The 18,307-nt window shown below is 35.2% G+C and overlaps 1 protein-coding gene across 2 annotated transcripts in view; it reads left to right on the top strand.

Annotated features, from left to right (window-relative positions):
• Positions 1 to 7,099: 7,099 nt before the first annotated feature.
• The window catches only part of LOC109061460 (zinc finger protein 512B-like), a 57,695-nt gene continuing 46,487 nt past the window's right edge, over positions 7,100 to 18,307 (top strand). Inside the window, exons 1-2 of one of the 2 annotated variants that reach the window (XM_042712754.1) lie at positions 7,100 to 7,964; positions 10,051 to 10,176. In XM_042712754.1, coding sequence (XP_042568688.1) covers positions 10,053 to 10,176 — 124 coding nt within the window. In that variant the 5' untranslated portion in view covers positions 7,100 to 7,964; positions 10,051 to 10,052. The remainder of the gene's footprint in view (positions 7,965 to 10,050; positions 10,177 to 18,307) is intronic. The other variant, XM_042712755.1, reaches the window with a different exon arrangement.

Here is an 18,307-nt window from a genome sequence, read left to right on the forward strand (position 1 = left end):
GATTTCTCCTATGTGAAGTTTCTCTTTCACTATTGTAATAAATGCAAAGTAAAGAACATTTATTAAAAATGCCCAAACCACCCAATTTTGACAGATTGACCTACAGTAAACAAGCATTCTGGAAAAACTAGTCTTTTAGTATGCTAATAGGGGTTGATATACATTTTAAAAATATTTAATATACATCTAAGTGTTAAATCTAAACATAATTCTTAAATATGTACATTGTATAAATTTTAGGGTAAAATTTATTTTTTAAATGTTTTTGAAAGAAGTCTCATATGCTTACCAAGGCTGCTTTTTAATTAAAATAAAGTGAAATATTACCATTTAAAATAACTGTAATAACTTGTAACATATTTTATTCCTGTGATGTAAAGCTTTACAGCATCATACCTCCAGTCTTCAGTGTCACACGATCCTCCAGAAATTATTCTAATATGCTGATTTACTGCTCAAGAAACATTTATTATTGTTATCAATGTTGAAAGCAGTTGTGCTGCTTAATATTTTTGTGGAAATTGTCATACAGTACATTGGATTTTCAGGATTCTCTTACGAATAGAAAGTTCAAAAGAACAGCATTTATTTTGAAATAGAAATCTTTTGTGGCTTTACTATTAATTTTGATCCCTTTGAATCCTTTGCTGAATAAAATTATTAATCTCTTTAAAATGATCTCACTGACCCCAAACCTTTGAATGGTAATGTACATATACTGTAACATGCTTGTTATGCTTTAACTTATTTTCAGGTATAATGTCTTCTAACTCAAATCTTTTGAATTTGTTTACCAAAAAGATTTTGGTAATTGTTTAAAGATTTGCTCAGTGACTGTTTTGACAGGTTACAATGTTACTCCAGAAGGTGATTTACCTGTTTTATGTTAGTCATTGAATTATTCACTCAAGTCCTTTTTCAGGAACAAAACATGTCATTTTTTTTTTTTTTTTGGTTTGTTCATTCGTCATCTGCTTCAAAATGGAGATATTTCGGCGAATGAAAAATATTCAGTGCATGAAAGTGAGAGTGATTTGATCAAATCATTGTGTTCAAAAACACTGATTCGTAAACAGATGAAACACCACTAATGTGCCATATAACACTTTTAGCTTAACTATATCTATCTCAAACATGTTTTCCTGTTGTCTTGCTTGATGCCAGCCCTTTTCACCTTTTCAAAAACAAGTGCCTACAAAATGTTTTGTCAGGTAAAATGTGGTTAAATTAACTGTTTTTAACCAACTAAAATGTATTATTTATCCTGACTGAATACAGTACGCTACAACCATATGAAAATCCCTTCCCTTCCTTTGTATTTTTAATTTTGTATAGACTTTATGCATATAACTGCTTAGCCTACTAGTTTATCATTTCCAGACAAGATTGATGCGTTGAAACCTAGTTATGATGTCAAAAACACTGTTTAGTTAGGCAGCCCACTAGGTTTTTAAAAAAAAGCCATTCTTTATGATTTTTCTCAAACTCCTCCACATTCCTGTAATCACCAGTTTATTTCCCGCTGTGTGCATCTGGCCCACATCCATTATTTCTCCCCTTCTCATTTTCAGGATTTGAAACTGCTTCTAAAGCCTCTCGAAAGCATTAAATTCTCAATAGAGCTGTATGGTTTGTATCTAAAACCCATGACAGAATTAGCATTTTCGAGCCATGGATTCTTCTGGAGTTTTCAATGGGTTTTAGAATAAATTACATTCATATTTCAAACGTGAGTTTTGTTGCTGACGTAAGAACAGGAGTTTATGTGCTTGATGAATTGGACAGTCATTGTAATCCTCATGTAGCAATTTGTTTGCAACTTTTATCCTTTTATGGAATTAGCCTTCCATGTTGTATGGAAGTACATTTCCGCCACAAAGTAAAAAAGCTGTTTAGATTATATATCTTACAATTTTAAATTTCCCAAGTTTATATCTTAATTCTGACTTTTTTTCTATAATTTGTGTGTTTATATCTCACAATTTTAACTGTTCTCAGAATTCTGAGTTAAGGTTTCAGAATTCTAATTTTTCTTAAAATTGCAAATTTATATCTCACAATTATGAATTACTTCTTGAAATTATGTTTATATGTTGCAATTCTGAGTTTATCTCACAATTCCAACTTTTCCCCAAATTTCATTTTTTTCATTTCTTTTTTTTAATTTTTATATCTCACAATTATTATTATTTTTTTCAGAATTCTGAGTTTATATCAGACTTTCAGAATTGTTCCTAAAATTGCAAGTTTATTTCTCACAATTCAGACATTTTTCTTGAAATTGCAAGTTAACATCTCACAATTCTGACTTTTTGCATATTGCATATTATTTGCATATTATTCCTTCAAGAAATGTTTTGGTACATTTCATTTTATATTCATATTAATGCACAAAATCACATATTACATGTTCAAGATTAATATTTTGTTTTCAAAAGTACATTTCTTGATTCAGACAGAGCCTTTGATTCATGAAATTAGACAGGTCACAATGCTCATACTGGCCATCAGAAGCAGTAACTGATTTGGCTTGCTACCCTGTATAATTTTCTGCCAGTATATTATCTGTTTTTCTACAGATTCTTTTCTTAGGGCGTATACTTATTTATTATTACTTTATATTACAGCCGGCCCAATGCACTCAAGTGATTTCTGAATTCATCATTCATTATTAACTCTATAACAGTTCATCAATCTGCTCATTTTACAGCCAGATAATGTTCAATCTTCATTTCAAATCTACATATTTGTTGCAAAGATGATTTCTTCTCCTCCAGTGGGCAGAACTTCCGGTCTATGAATCCAAAGAACTTCTTGTGTGAATCATAAGCAGCAGGTTTGAATGTACTAAACTTGAAAACTGTTTTATGGCATCAGAGGACATTGAATTCTCATGTTTGCCATCCACTTCTCCCATTCTCTAATATAAACACCTCCTTAGGTCATTTCTCTACAAATGAACACAAACACCATCAGCACAAACAGTCTTTTTAACCCTCTTTCACCACCTGTTCCTTTGTTCCCTGCAGGGTAATTGTCAGCTCAAAGTCCTGAGTGACTGCAGTTCTGCGACAGATATCAGAGCAGTGTGTCCGGCGCGCACCACACCTTTGTGTCTCTGAGTGTCACTTGTGGAAGCAGCTGTCACACAAACAGATCATTAAAGAGCGGTCGATCTCCACCACCACCTTGAGAGGCAATTACCACCTGACATGGAGAATTGCAGCCGCATAATGATCTGTGCGTTTGGAACACAGACACACACAAATGCACGCATTATAAGCAGCCCGTGACATTCTGTGACAGTATCTGACAGCGCAGGATCTCCGGGGTTATGCCTCATTGGCTGCCACATGGCTTAACCAATCAGAAGCTGACAGTGCGGAGGGCAGTTAGAGCTGTGGGACACAGTCCAGAGAGTAGCTTGTCTTTTTCCTGGAACTGGCAGCGAATCTGCCACCTGAAAATATACTGCCTCAGAAATGCAGTAATAGGGTCTGTGCAGCCTTCATTTCATGTCTCAATGATTGCATGTGAGTGTGCATTAATATAGTTTAATTAAAACACATGTACCATGTACTCTTTGTTTTTATGCTGAACTTTTATTCCATTTTCAAGAAAAGTATCAATCTAATCTAATCTAATCTAATCTAATCTAATCTAATCTAATCTAATCTAATCTAAAATCAATAGGATCACTTCTGTCGTCATTTTATAATGTCATAATGCCTATGCCAAACTCCTGCTCTATGGTAAAGCACTAAAGCGTGATTGACATAAAGTTGCTTTGAAATGATATACTGTAAAAGATGATTTCTTTGGCAAAAAATAAGTTTTTCAAATATTAATAATCAGCTATTTTCATTAAACTAAGCAGTTTTGTTCAAATAGCATTTAAAAAATGATAGTGACAAAAATTATGAAGGGCTTTCCTTTGCAAAATAATAATAAAAAATAATAATAATTAATTAAAGCAACAATAGCCAAAAGCAGTGTTTAAATGTTCTGTGCTATTTTAGCAAGGCTTTCCTGGTATGTTCTCTTTCATTATTCACAAAACAGTCTGTGACGGGGCAAATCCAGGACTAGTCAGGTGCAGCGGGGATGCATATGTATCTCTGTCAGTGAGCTGGTGACAGCAGCATTTATTTGAGATCCCTGAACTGCTCTGCTATTGTGATATATGACTGCACTTTCCCTCTGGGTTCTGTTCATGTTGTGCTCCACAAAACACACGTTACACACTCCATCTACTTATGATGAAAGATCTGTGTGATTGATCATCACTGTAACAGACACAAACCCACGTATCGCCCATATCTCTCTCATGTCATCTTATTTATAATTTAACTCTTCTCGTGGCTCTGTTCTCGCCGCTGCAGGCACTGGGCCGTGAATCAAGCTAAGTGAACACCTGATGCTAAACTGACCAGCAAGTGCTGAGAAATCTGCTTAATGGTGTTCAAGATCTATGACACCATTCTGCTTTATCAGCAACATACGCAAATCTATATATCAGCACCACTGGAAGCAGATTTATGCTCTGTTGATCCATATTCAACCATAACCATTAATTTCAGCTTCATTGTATGATGGAAAAAGGGAGATAAAGAGAAAGAGAGCGTACTAAAATAAATAAAACTAAAATAAACTAAAACTTAATAAAAACTATATAAACATAAAAAAGAAGAAAAAATGACAAAAACAGCTGAATTACTAAAAACTCAACTAAAATTTAAATGAAAACAAAATATAAAAATACAATTTAATTCAAAATATTAACAGACTACAAAGAGTATTTAAATTATACTAAACATGGTTTCATATCAAATAAAGTGAACAAAAAATGTATTAATATAAAATTAATATAACAATTATTTTATAATTACCATCAATATGATTTAGAAAGTGAACTTAGAAATATCATTTGAATAAATTAATAAATAAAATAATATTGAAATTCATACAAATATTAAAATACACATTAAATCATTTAAATAAAATAAACAATAATTCTATGAATTAATATAAGGAAAATAACTAAATTGTCCAAATCAATTACTACGGTTAATCACATTGTGCTGTATAAAATTGAATGCTTTATTTTAGGTCTGGCCTATAACATGCTTGGAGAACCATATTAAAGCATTTTCATAATAATTCTTACATTTCACAGCCATTAAAACAATCATCATTGGTGTAAAGAGTCATATTTTAAACATTTTATTTGTTTTTGAAAACTAAAGTTGTCATAATATTAGTTGCTGTACGTTTATGTTTTAATACATAGATGTATTTGAATGTGGGAGGGACTTTGGCCTCCTTCAAATTTAATCTTAACCTGAGTTTAATATTGTATTTTTGTTTACTGCATACTTACATTTCTTTTCCTCAAAAAGTAGCTTGTGATCGAGCCACAAATGGTGGACCGCCTAAGGATACCAGATGAAGACCCCTGGAAAGTGTATTGATACATGAATCACATTCTCTCTATGCAAAATGGATCGTCAAGGAAACTGCTCTCCATTTGAACTAGCAGCTCTTGATCAAACAAAAATAACACACACACTGCCAACTGCAGCAGCAAAAACACACTTCTCTGCTTGTCTTCAGTTATTCTTGGATTTCATCAGCGAGGAGTTACTCAGAGCTGAAGCAGTTCTTCACACAGCTTGTTTTACTTCATTTCATGGCCTTAAATACAGCTGGAGCACTAACCTGTTACCACAGGGTCATGGGAATGTGTCCAGATGACATGAACTACCCATTATATAAGGAGTACTTCATAACCCTGTCCATTTGTGAGTAGTTCGGCCTTCACTAACACGGAGGTTCATGTGCTGTTATGGCCTCTATATGTAGCCGACTGTCTCTAGACTGCTGTGGACAATAGTGCTGGAAATGACTGACATATAAATATCATACAAAACCTGTCATCTTCCAGAAAAAAAAAGCCCATATGATGTAGATTTATATTTCATGTGCATTATTAAAGTCATGTGAATGATGGTTTGAGGGACAGGCAAGTGCTCATCACCCGTCATAAACTCATCCTACTGTCAAATAATCCTGCACTGTACTGCTGACCAGTGGACACTTTTATGAGAATGAAACGTTTATGAGAGAAGAAAGCTTTATGATGGAAAAAACCTTTTGGTAAATTAGATGAAGTGAATGATTACTAAAATTAATAAACTAATGGTCTAAATCAGTTAGGATAAGTAAACAAATCATGTGATCATTCAAGAGCTTGTCTCCAAAAAGTAGGGCTTTCGTGTGTTGAGTGTTGATTTTCTTTTTTTTTTTCACTTTTTTTTATGAGGCTGCTTTTGAACAAATATGCCATCTAGCCTGTGTGAAACTCGAATTCGTTTCGGGGTTTCACTTTCTCAACAACATCCTCAGAAAAGCGGTCATTTGCCTCCCTCTCCTGGTGAACGCAGCAATGACGCTTACATTACGTCATAATTTAAAGGGAAAAAATAAATAATAATGGGTCAAAGTCTCTATTAAGCCCCGTGACGTAGTAGTGCAAAGAGAGACATCGGTTCATAATTATTTCTAAAATATAAATATGAATAATTTGCACTGCACATGCATTTTTGGCGGAAATGTGAGACAGAATTTGAGAAAAGTCGTTTATGTTATTGCATAGTTGATAAATCGAAATATAATATTATATTTTTCAATCTACCACATACAGAAGTTTAATTTAATCACTGTGTAGACACAAACGAAATATATGTATTACTTTTGCAAGTACAGAAACAAACAAAACTTAATATTTTACAGTGATTAGACGTCATGTTAAGACGTTAACTTTTGTCTTCTGGACAGCAAAAATCCAATAATTACTGTTAAAATAATACATTTTATGTGCAAATCCATATGAAATTATATATATAAAATCAAAAAGTACACGACGTCATAATGATATGAATATATCCTCAGATTATTAACTTGCCCTAAAAACTAAGTCATGCTTTCTACAGAACTAGAATCGCATGGACTACTACACAATAATGTTGGGAACATTCTCATATCATGTGTCCGCTGTAAAGATACATTGTAGCCGAAGCCTTTTCGTCATAAGCGAGCGGCATGACGTCGAGCCGCATCAAACGCTTCCATTCAGGCAGGGGCTTTATTATACAGAAATACCAAAATGATAGGCCTGATATCAAAATGAGTGATCATAAATAATAACGCGAGAGTTTGCAAGTTGCCTGCCGACTGTAGTCACAACTGTCAAAGGCAGCAGCGGCGGATACGCGCGTGACCCAGCACCCATACTGTTACTGTACACGGTCGCGGAGATAATATCCCTATCAAACAAATACACGGCATAATCCCGAGGTAAGGACCGGAATCGAGGGGCTGCGGCGAAACCGCGCGACGCTGTGCCTTCCGTCGCGTTCACTTCTTCCAGCCTCGATTACTGCACTAAACATATCCCCGTGCCTCCTTTAGCAACAGCGCGAGGGTTTTTTTTTTTTTTTTTTTTTTTTTTTCACTCCTCCTTCGTATTAAAGTCGCCATTTTGCTTCACTGCCTATGAAAGCTTCTTGTATTTTCATATTTTTGGCAGCGTTTCTGCGTATTTGTGCGCGTGCTTTTGAGCTGGATTTTTAATGAGAGAGCTCGTGGATTACATATTAATGAAGAGGGGCGCCGAGTGCAGTCTGGAAACACGGTGAAAGTGTTCGGCTTGTGGGCATTTGCACCAGCTTGCTCTTTTTTTCTTCCTCCTCCTTCTTCTTCATCATCCTCCTCCGCGGATACGCACAGCGGGGGCCGTGAGTGTGGCTACCGACCGTGACGCCCGTCTGTCCGCGACCCCCCGCGCGTCAGGTGCGTTTGCCATGTAAAGTCAAGCGGCGCGACGCGAGAGTAAAGGCTACAGCCTGACCCCACGTGGGTGACCCGCTCACCCGCTCACCCGCCAGTGTTGGGTGGCTTTCCAGGTAGGTGTGGCCTTCGAGAAGTCGATAATCTGTCAATACTGCCAATAAAGGCACGAGCTTGCCGTGCAAAGCGGCGTGGTTTAACGCGTTACGAGGTGTTAAAGCTTTTTTGGGAATGAAATATAGGAGGATGTGTTGTGGTGTTTATGAGTAAACTGTCAGACAACATATAAACACTCACACACTGTTTGAGCACTTACAAAGTCTAATGTGGGTCATCCTTACCATGCAGTACAGGCCTACATTTTCATGTCCCTGTCATGTATTAGTATACTGGGTTATTAAAAGTTTGTTGAAATGTTGAATATTAAAACCAGAAATTTTATTGTGGGATGAAGATGAACAACTGGCAATTTAAGAAACATTACAGGTGTTTCATCTTCATTTTTGTGTTGTTGCAATCTTGGGAATAATGTTTTGATTAACCATCAATATAGATTCTTCCTGTACCCTCAATGTGACTTTCCATCATGTTAGTCTGTGGTTAGTCTGTGGTAACTTAAAAATGATTAAAATAACTAATGTCCTTATGACATCATCTTCTAGGAAGTGACAATTTTTTTGTGTGTGTGTGTGTGTGATTACAGAACAAATATCTAAAAATACTAGCAGTGAACTTTGTAAAGTTCTGTGGCATTAACTGGTTTGTGCCATGCTAAAACATGCAATCCTGTCTGATAATAATAATAAGAAGAAGATGAAGAAGAAGTGATTAACTTCAGCTCTTGATTTTCATTCTTTTAAGTAACCATTCTGTTCATTTCCTGTTATTGTATAAAGAATGACATTATAACTCATAATGTTGAAGTGCTTGATTCTGACAAGAGCATTTCAGAAAGTCTGGAATCATATGTTTTTTGCCCTTTAAATAGAAGTACTTGCTTAAATTACAACACAAGCACATTTATTCTGCAGAAGTTACAGTTTGATAGGTACTGCATAGCAGGAATGAGCCATGTGTGTTTCTCTGATTGTGTAGGCACACTTCCATCCACAGCCTTTCTAAAGTGTGTGATAAATTCCCCAAATACCAAAGCACTTAGTCCTACCAGCTGCTTTTGCTATTACCTTATTGCTCTTTCCCTTTTTGGAATAAACTTTTGGCTCACAAATAAGCTTCAGTCTCTGGGCCATAAATAATTTTGGTGTAATGATCTTCAGCACTTGAAGATCTATCGTTCTTCTACAGTATGTGGGTCAGGTGATGGGAGGGCCGTTCTGTGATCTGCTGATGCATTATGCGGGCCTGTTTTGTGGTTTAAAAACACAGCTGTGAGCAGTACCTGTTGTTTTGTTTGCCATTTTAAAAGGGAATGGTTGTTACGTTCTGTCACATACAGTATGCTGTGATGTTAGAGGGGTTACAGCTTGATTTCACATCTCTTTCAGACATACTGTATGTGTGTGTGTGTGTCTGTACATGTACAGTAGCTTTTCAACTTTTAGTTTTATGAAAGTTTGTCATGTTCATGCTTTATTGCCTAAAGTGAACCCTCTCAGTTAGCACTCACCGGAAATGTACTATAGCGCCTCTGACAGCGAGACATTCCCACGCTGTGCATTAGATGAAACAGTTATCTGTGGTCATCATAAAATCTCCTTTGACACGTGATAAATCATACAGCCATATGCCCGGCCACTGTTCAGCAAATAATAGAACAGTGAATTAATGACGGTATAAAAAGACACAAATTAGTGTCCCATTAGGCCAAACCTGATGAAGAACTGAAATGACATTGATTTGGAGTTAATAAGAAAGTATGATCACATTCTAATCAGTGCTGTTTATTTTAATTAGTCATTGTCAGGCTTCATTCTTTGCAATAAACTGCCTGTTTCCCTTCTGGATTGATGCATTCAGCAGCCAGAGTTTTAACTGTAATTCGTTTTTTTTTTTTTTTTTTTTTTTTTTTTTTTATGATCAGATGCGTATTAAACAGAAAAAAAAAATACAAGTAATCATAAGGAATGGATGTATGGATAGACAGACAGATACAAAGGCAGAAAGATAGAGCATCTTTGTTTATTTTGTTTGTGTGCGGATAATTCAGTTTCCTTTGGCCTGATCTATTTGTGTCCTAAACAGGCATGGACACCTCCAGCGGTGCCCGGGTGGTGAAGCCTTCCTCTGGCTTGTCAAAGGGGCGCACTGCCAAACAGGCCCACCCCGCAGAGATGACCCGAATGTGCAGCTCTGAAAACGACAATCACAGTAAGAACGCAAGCTGCTTGGGGTTTAAAAATACAATAAAGATCTACAACTAACACACACAGGGCATGTAAAATGTTAACAAATCATTGGTTTATGCAGGTGGCATTTAACAAGCATTGTTGTTTACATGCTAGGCATAATAAAATGAATAAACAACTTTATTCAAGCCTGTGGAGTACATTTACACATTAAAATAGCTGACTTTTTGCAACTGCGCACTTGCTTCAACCTGTTTGGCGTCTCTGAGGTTTTGACAAGCGTTTTCACACTTGTGTGCTTCAGAGAGGAAATGATGGCTGCCTTATTATGGTGAAAGGTGTTTTGACAGATGAAGTCCTTCTACTGGTACAGTAGTATGGTTGTTTTTAATGTCAGTGAAATACGTACCATCTCCCTGCATGGCTGAACTTTAGTCCTATACAAAAAAAAAAAAAAAAAAAAAAAATTATTTTTGTGTCATTTTCTCTACATTCATATAAAGCAAAGTACTGAACAAAACTGTTTAAATGGACAAGTGGAATGGAAAGAAGTAGTTAAAGGGAGAAATTATGCAGCATTGCACTGATAACAGTTGCTACAGTCTCATTGTAATTGATAAGATAGACATCACTCTGGATCAGTGTTAGTAGGGCTGCAACAAACTATGACTAAATCAACAATTATTTGGATGATTAAAAATTGAAATGCAAAATGCATCCAAAAATGCAGAAATGAATCAGACTCTCTTGATTGACTATTCAGCTCAACATTAGAGTTAGAAAAGTGTTTTTTAACTGCTCAGTGGCAGTACTGGCAGCTAATTTTTTGACCTCACCAAATTTTTCAAAAAAAAAAAAAAAAAAATCATATATACATTAAATCAAAATATTATATTATTTGAATGCAACCAAACCTGATTCTAGAAAGCTAATGTTAAGCTAAGTATTTTATTAGCTAAGTTTCTATCCACATATTTTTTTTTAAATTTGAGGATATTGCATAAAAATGCTGGATAGAAACACCATCATACAATTCAGATTCTCAAAATATGCATTAAAAACTACACAGAAACACTTAAGCTGTATAAACTATAATGGGAACACATTTATTGTATAAAGATGTGCTTCAGAAAAGTCTGAAACAAAGACTGAAACAAATTGCTCTGTCATTCTGAAACGCCAGAGCCATTTCATGCCATCGAAATGATTGCCTACTCTTACCATACAGAACTGACTCACTGTCTATTTCCATTTCTATTTTTGCACCAGTTTCTGGAAACGTACAGAACATGCTACATACGGAATTAAAAAAAGAATGTACAAATACTAATTAATCTGTTTTCTAAATACATGTTATACTGTAGATCCTGATCAATTCATTCATGTATGTTTCATGTTGTTAATGTTGCTAACATCAACATTACTTTGTGTAACTAACCATAATTTGTGTTTAGTAAAGTTTGTTTAGATTTCACCTAATACATCACATGTAAGAGTTTATGTAAGAGCATTGCATGACATACAAAAACAAATAATGTAGAACGTTTCCCATCACATCATAAATCATTATTATAAGCTTTCCATTGCAAATCAGGGTAAGGCACAGACAGTTTTATATGCAGATTTTTTAAATGTACTCAATAATTGTTTCTTGTTAATTTTTAACTGTTCAGCTTTTCATTAAAAAAAAAAAAAACTTCCATAGTGCACCATTAAAATGTGATGATTTTAATGGCTTGTAATGCAATGTAAGTATCATAACAAAGTATGCAAATACATTAACAGGGTACTATATCATTATGTTGCATTAAGCCAGACTTAAAATGCAACATTATTGGCTCCAACATGTTCTTAAGAGTGTGTCTGGAGCTGCATCTGCAATGTTTCAATGTTGACTACTCATTTCAACCCTAAGTGTTACACCCCAGTTCTAGAGCGAGATGTATTCTGACATGAAGCAACTATAACTCACATCCAGACCAGCAATCTGATGCACAGTTAGGGAAATGTCGAGTTTGTGTATATATTGCTGTTTAACGAGCTCTTGTGAGAAAATGAGCAATGTTTCAGCATTCTGGTCCATTCATTCTTCTGCCGCCGCTTGTTTCCGTTTTTAAGCAATCAATTGCTTTGAAAGGGAACAAGAGGAAGTTCCATATTCATGATTTTTGGTTGTCACTATTAGGCCTGAATGGGATCTCTCTGGTACCCATAATTTGATAGGCTTTAATGATAATGTATTTTTTTTTTTTGCTAAATGGAGAGGCTTATTGTACTACAATTATGTAATTCAGCTGTTTCATTAATTTAGTGATCTCATAAATGTAAAATGTGCCAACTGTAGCACAGTTTTGGTTACTAAGCTAAATTTGAGCTAAAACTCATGTAGCTACTGCTTTGAACCTAAAAATCCCATAATTCTTTGCTCAGAGTGAAGCGAAAGCAGCCTGGCAGAGGTCTGGTGGAAAACAAACTTGGCGCTGACTCACAAATGAGCTGGGAGAATGATATTTGTGCCGGGCCATGCTGTTTGAATTTTACTGCGGATTGTGAAGAGCATTTTATTGCTTTCACAGCGTCAGGCCAGACTTTCTCTGCCGGAGAATATATTTTGCTGAGTTTGCAGCCCCTATATGCTGAGCGCCTCTCCTCGAATCAGACTACATGTTCAAAAGCAGGTTCCTAATGCATTCATTTAACACTCACTGGAATGGATGTCGGCTTTGTAGAACAACAACCTGCCGTTAGTATTTCCACCGAGTGCTGAGGCAGAACTGAATGCTGTCTATACAACAGTAAGTGACACAGGGAATTGATGTGTCACTTATTCATCAGAATGATTTATATTATAGAAAAAGGAGATTTTCTGTTTATTTACAAATTCTTTTTGGCTTCCTATGTGGCCTGTGGTTGTGGCTACTGCTTTTAACTTGTAAACAATGTGTCTGGAAGGAATTCAGACATAAACAATAGTGTTTCCTAGCTGCGGTTGTGATGTCATAATGCCAACGTCAGTCGGATCCGAAGCATGCAGGCCAGCCTCTCTGGGATGTGGGTTAACACAAATTGTCGTTTTGTGTGTGAAAGTGCATACATGTTTGCGAGACTTGTCTGGTCTTAGTCAGTTTGATGTAGGCAGCTGAATTGCACAGTTGCAGCTGTTTAGTTTCTAATGTCTGGAATGGCTTTATCTTACTTTAAAAGGGCTGTGTTCGACAGGTTTGTAGCATTTACATTTTTTCCCCTGAAGTCCATTTGTAATTACAGAAGAACCAATATTAGTTTAGGCTTTACAGTATGAGGCTGATATTGGCTTGAATATTAATAGAAATATAAAAGTAAAATATTAAGTCACTTTACCTGTGACACTGCTGAAATTGCAGTGGTGTTATAGTGTTGCTGGTTAGAGAACAACCAGAGGAAGCCATTTATCTGTAAACCTGATATTTATTAACTGATAATCAATGGAGAAGTTTGAATAGATGTAAACAATGTTGGTCAGAAAGATTACCAGTCTCTTATTATTGGAATACTTGACTTTGATTGGTCAGTCGCTGTTTGTTATTCTCCAATAATAACCTTTGTCATTAGTAACGGTGAATAGCATACCGCTCATCCAGGTTTTTGAGGCTGGGACTTCTTTCACATCTCTCATATCACACTGCCACGGTTTCTCTAGTTTCATTCAAACACAACTAATACAATCTCAGTTATTGGCTTTGTACACACTGTAAAGTTTCATGAGTCACAACCGCATTTTAATGCTGGAGTGAACCCTCTAAATTTTAATTTTGTGTGTGTATGGAAGAGAACCCACTCTTGTGTGATGATTGTTTTGTTTTTGCTTGGAAGGCTACTTTGCAGAGAGTGCGCTTGAAAGGTTGCCATGTCCACTTATAATCAATGATTATTAAGTGTCTTTGGGCTTGTTCTTTGGGCTCGGCTCATAAAGCAATTCAATTTATGGAGTAAATAATGTAGACAGGTGCAGGACACTATATTTTGGTATATGGCTTATTTCCAAGATAACGCGTTTGGATTTGAGTTTATTATGGGCTGGTTCATATTTGTTGTTGTTGTTGTTTTTTTTAGCAAGATCTGGCAACACTAACGAGTCAAAATGTACCCTATGACTTCTTGCATTGCACATGCAAAAGAAAAAAATCGTGTTTAAATATATCATTAACAAGAAGTTGTTCAATTCAGTTTTGTACACACTGTATTGAATTTTTGTAAAATGTGGTTGTCATTACCTGTGTTTTTTTTGGGAGTTAATTCAGTAGAATGCGGTTGTCACTCCTGTAAATGACTGTGTGTGTACAGAACAGGATTAAGCACTAAATGGTTAACTGACAACTGAATTTAGCCATATTTACTGTAAAATCAAGGATTTCATTATTAATAGTAGATCTGCAGTAATAAAGTGTTCGTCTTGTTGCTATGAATGACTGTTTTGTACACTGTAATGGATTTAAGATAATGAACAAGTATGATTTTCTTCTCAAATAACATTTTATTCCCTCTTCATTATTTATGTGGTGAAAAGCTTTGTAATTAGTGATATGACTGTATGTTATGCTTTAAATTAGAGATCTGCCCACAAGATTCTGTCTTGTGCCCGCCTGCTCCCACAGAAATATATCTTATCTGGTCCCGCTCCCGCCCGCAAAATCCCGCATAAAACTAATCTATATTGATTTTTTTCAGTACCTCTAAGAAATTTACTTGAAATGGTTCTGTAACATCTCCTAAGCTTCACAACATCCCAGCATAAACACTCCCGATAAAATATTTGTTATTCAGGCTAAGCATCAACATTCACAAGCCAGTGTTATTTTTAACAGAAAAGCAAGCATGGGCTGCTGCGTGCATGGTTTGGCATGGCAGAATGCGAGCAGCGCGCTTCCTTTATTATCACTAAAAGTGGACATCTCAGTTAATCATCTCAGTTAATCAAATCCACAGCTGAGTCTGTGATTGACTACATTGTGCAACCATTTAAACACGTATTATAAATAGAATCATTTTAATATTAATATTAGTTGTTCTTTTTGCTTTTGTGCAACAGATAAATAACAATTTTTATGTTTTAGACACTTAATGTTTAGATCATTTCTATTTTGCGGGAGACCCGGGAATCATTTTATTCTCCCTCGTCCCACACACACACGAGTCTCTTCCCGCCCGCGCCCGCACTTCCCCATCAAGAGTTGTCCCGCACCGCACCCTGTGGCGTTGGATCCTGCGGGTGCAGGTCTCTACCTTAAATGTCCTCAACTTCATCAAGACTCAAAGCAATTTGTTTGGAACAGTTTTTCTTTGTGTGTTTAAAGAGCTTAAATCAATATTCTTGTCTAATTATTTACTCATGTGGCAAGCAGCTGTGTAATAAGCCAGATAATGTCCATCCAGCCAGTTGTTATCGGAGAATAAATCATAAAATCCTGTGTTCCATGATATACAGTGGCTATAAAATGTCTACACACTCCTGTTAAAATGAAAAGTTTTTGAGATGTAAAAAAAAAATATTTGTTTGTTACTTGAATTTTGTTGGTTTCAATATTGCATTTAAGGTGGAAAAAGATCTGACATGATTTATCTTGGATTCATTTTAGAGGTGTTAAGTCATTGTAGTTCCTTCTACACTTTTCATCAACATTTTAGTATTTAAGTTCTTCCTATTTTGGGGGAAACTGGAGTGATTAGTCTTTTTCTACATTTACTGTAGGAGCTCTTGATAACACAGGTAGGCATAAAAACATTTTGGCTAATTACAACCATTCTGTTTTGTTGACAGTGTGAAATATGAGTTGTAGCAAACTGTCACTTAAAGCCTACAGATGTGGATTGTGTGGTAAACTAAAGAATATGCTGTCTTCTTTTCATTATATACTTGGATCTTGTTTAGAGTGATCCCATAATACTTGAGAAAAAAAAAACACTGAGCTTCAACTGGAAATAAAAACTAGATAAAAGAGTAAAATAAAAAGAACTAGTTAAATTCAAGCAGTGTTATCACTGAATTACTATTACAGTTTTTAATTAAACATTTGATATATTTTTAATTTCTAAATTAAAATGATAAAATGTTTCCTTGGAAGCTAGTTAAATAGTCTTTTCTAAGTATATATATATTTATATTTAAATTAAATTACATTTTAGTTGTGTTAACTAAAACCACGAATTAAAGTCAAAGAAATTATAACATATATCTATATGTAAATATATATAATAAAATATAATTACATGTAATATAACTAGAATTAATGTAGAAAGTATTGAATATGACTGAATCCAACCTACATTGTGTTACACCAATAAAAGTGATTTTTAAGATTCACATTCAAAGAAATTCACAAAAAAATTTAAGATTAAGATTCAAAAATTCTTAATCAGTATATGCTTAAAACAAGAAAAAAATAATTTGATGCGGTAAAAAAAGTATGAAAATATTTTTTACAGTGTGTTCACTTTTTGCAGTATGTGTGAACTGTACTACCCATTAATAAAATCCCTGTCAGAGATTTCCTCCCTTTCCCCTTCTCTATCTCTAAAACGATTTATCTCTGTCTCTCTCTCCTGTGGAAAGCTGAATGATCGCAGTGCTTGCTGAGGCTTTGGAAAGCCTTTGTCAACAGCTGTGTGCAGTTGGCCAGTGCAGCTGAAAGAGGCAGTAGGAACAAATAAGGTCATTCTTACTGACTGCTGTAATTGTAGTGAGTGCAGAGCAGACACGCTTTTTGACTGTGTGTCTTAAGACCTTTTTGTGCGAGTGTAACATATGCCTCTTTTTAATTGGCCTCTTTCCTGTCAGAGAGACTGGAAAAACTATTACAAACAGCATACGAGAGTTTGTTTTTTTGGCTCAAGGTTAACCCCCAGTTATGACTGCATTCATTTAGTAAAAACAGGCAAATTGAAAACATATCAGTCTGAAAGTCCTTTGGTAACACTATATCTACTTTATATAATGCTTAACATATCATAGTTTGCTTACATTCAAAAAGTTACAAAAGTCTTGAAACTTTCAGATATTTTCATATCACGGCAGCCCTGAAAATTATTTCAGACATAAAATGTATTAATGCCATTACATTAAAATATCCCAACTTTGTAAAGATACAAAAACACTCTTTTCAAGCATTTTAACAACTCAGAAATAAGTTTAGCATATATACAGTACCACTGAAAAGCTTGGGGTCAGTAAGATTTTTTAATGTTTTTAAAAGAATTAAGTAATATTGTGAAATATTTGTACAATTTCAAATAATTGTTTGCTATTTGAATATATTGTAAAAAAAAATAAATAAATAAATAAAATTCCAGTGATGTAAAGCTGAATTTTCAGCATTGTTACTCCAGTCTTCAGTGTCACATGATCCTTCAGAAATCATTCTAATATGCTGATTTGCTGCTCAAGAAACCCATTTTTATTGTTATCAATGTTGAAAACAGTTGTTCTGCTTCATATTTTTGTGAAAACCATGATGCAATTTTCAGTATTTAAAATTCACAAAAAGTATTATTTACTTTAAATATAAATCCTTTCGTTACATTATAAATGTCCTTACTGTCATTTTTAATCAGTTTAATGAATCCTTGCTTTTGAATATATATATATACTGTACTTCTTACTGCTTTAAATGAAAGAATTTGGACACTTGCTAGTTGTCGAACACCATTGGATCACGTCCATATATTTTGTATATTAGACTCTAGTCGCCTTATTCAGAAATTCAACAGCCGTTCTTTTATTGGACGGCGGTGTTGCTGTGGTGCTGATGCTGTCAGGTGGCAGGCCGCCGGGGACAGCGCAGCTCATTTCTGACCCACTGCATTGTGTCCATCTGTTCAATGCTTGAGCGCCGCCCATTCCACACCATTACTGGAGAGAGCTGCTAGGTGTGAATCACTTGCAGAAACAAAGTTTGAGTGTGTCTTTTTCAGCCTGGTATCTGTCCATGCTCTCTCTTATTTAAGCTTAACGTGTAGGCTTAATAACGGTTTATCACAGTATACCTTGGTATTGCATTTTAGGGTTAACGGCACAAAATTGGTGCTTGCACCCTTTCAAACGTACTAGAGTCAAGTGTTGCTTCATCGAGGGTTAAAAATGGCTCACACCTGAGGTTCATAAGATGTTAACCCTATGT

The sequence above is a fragment of the Cyprinus carpio genome, chromosome A23, assembly GCF_018340385.1.
Source record: "Cyprinus carpio isolate SPL01 chromosome A23, ASM1834038v1, whole genome shotgun sequence".
Classification (NCBI taxonomy): Eukaryota; Metazoa; Chordata; class Actinopteri; order Cypriniformes; family Cyprinidae; genus Cyprinus; species Cyprinus carpio.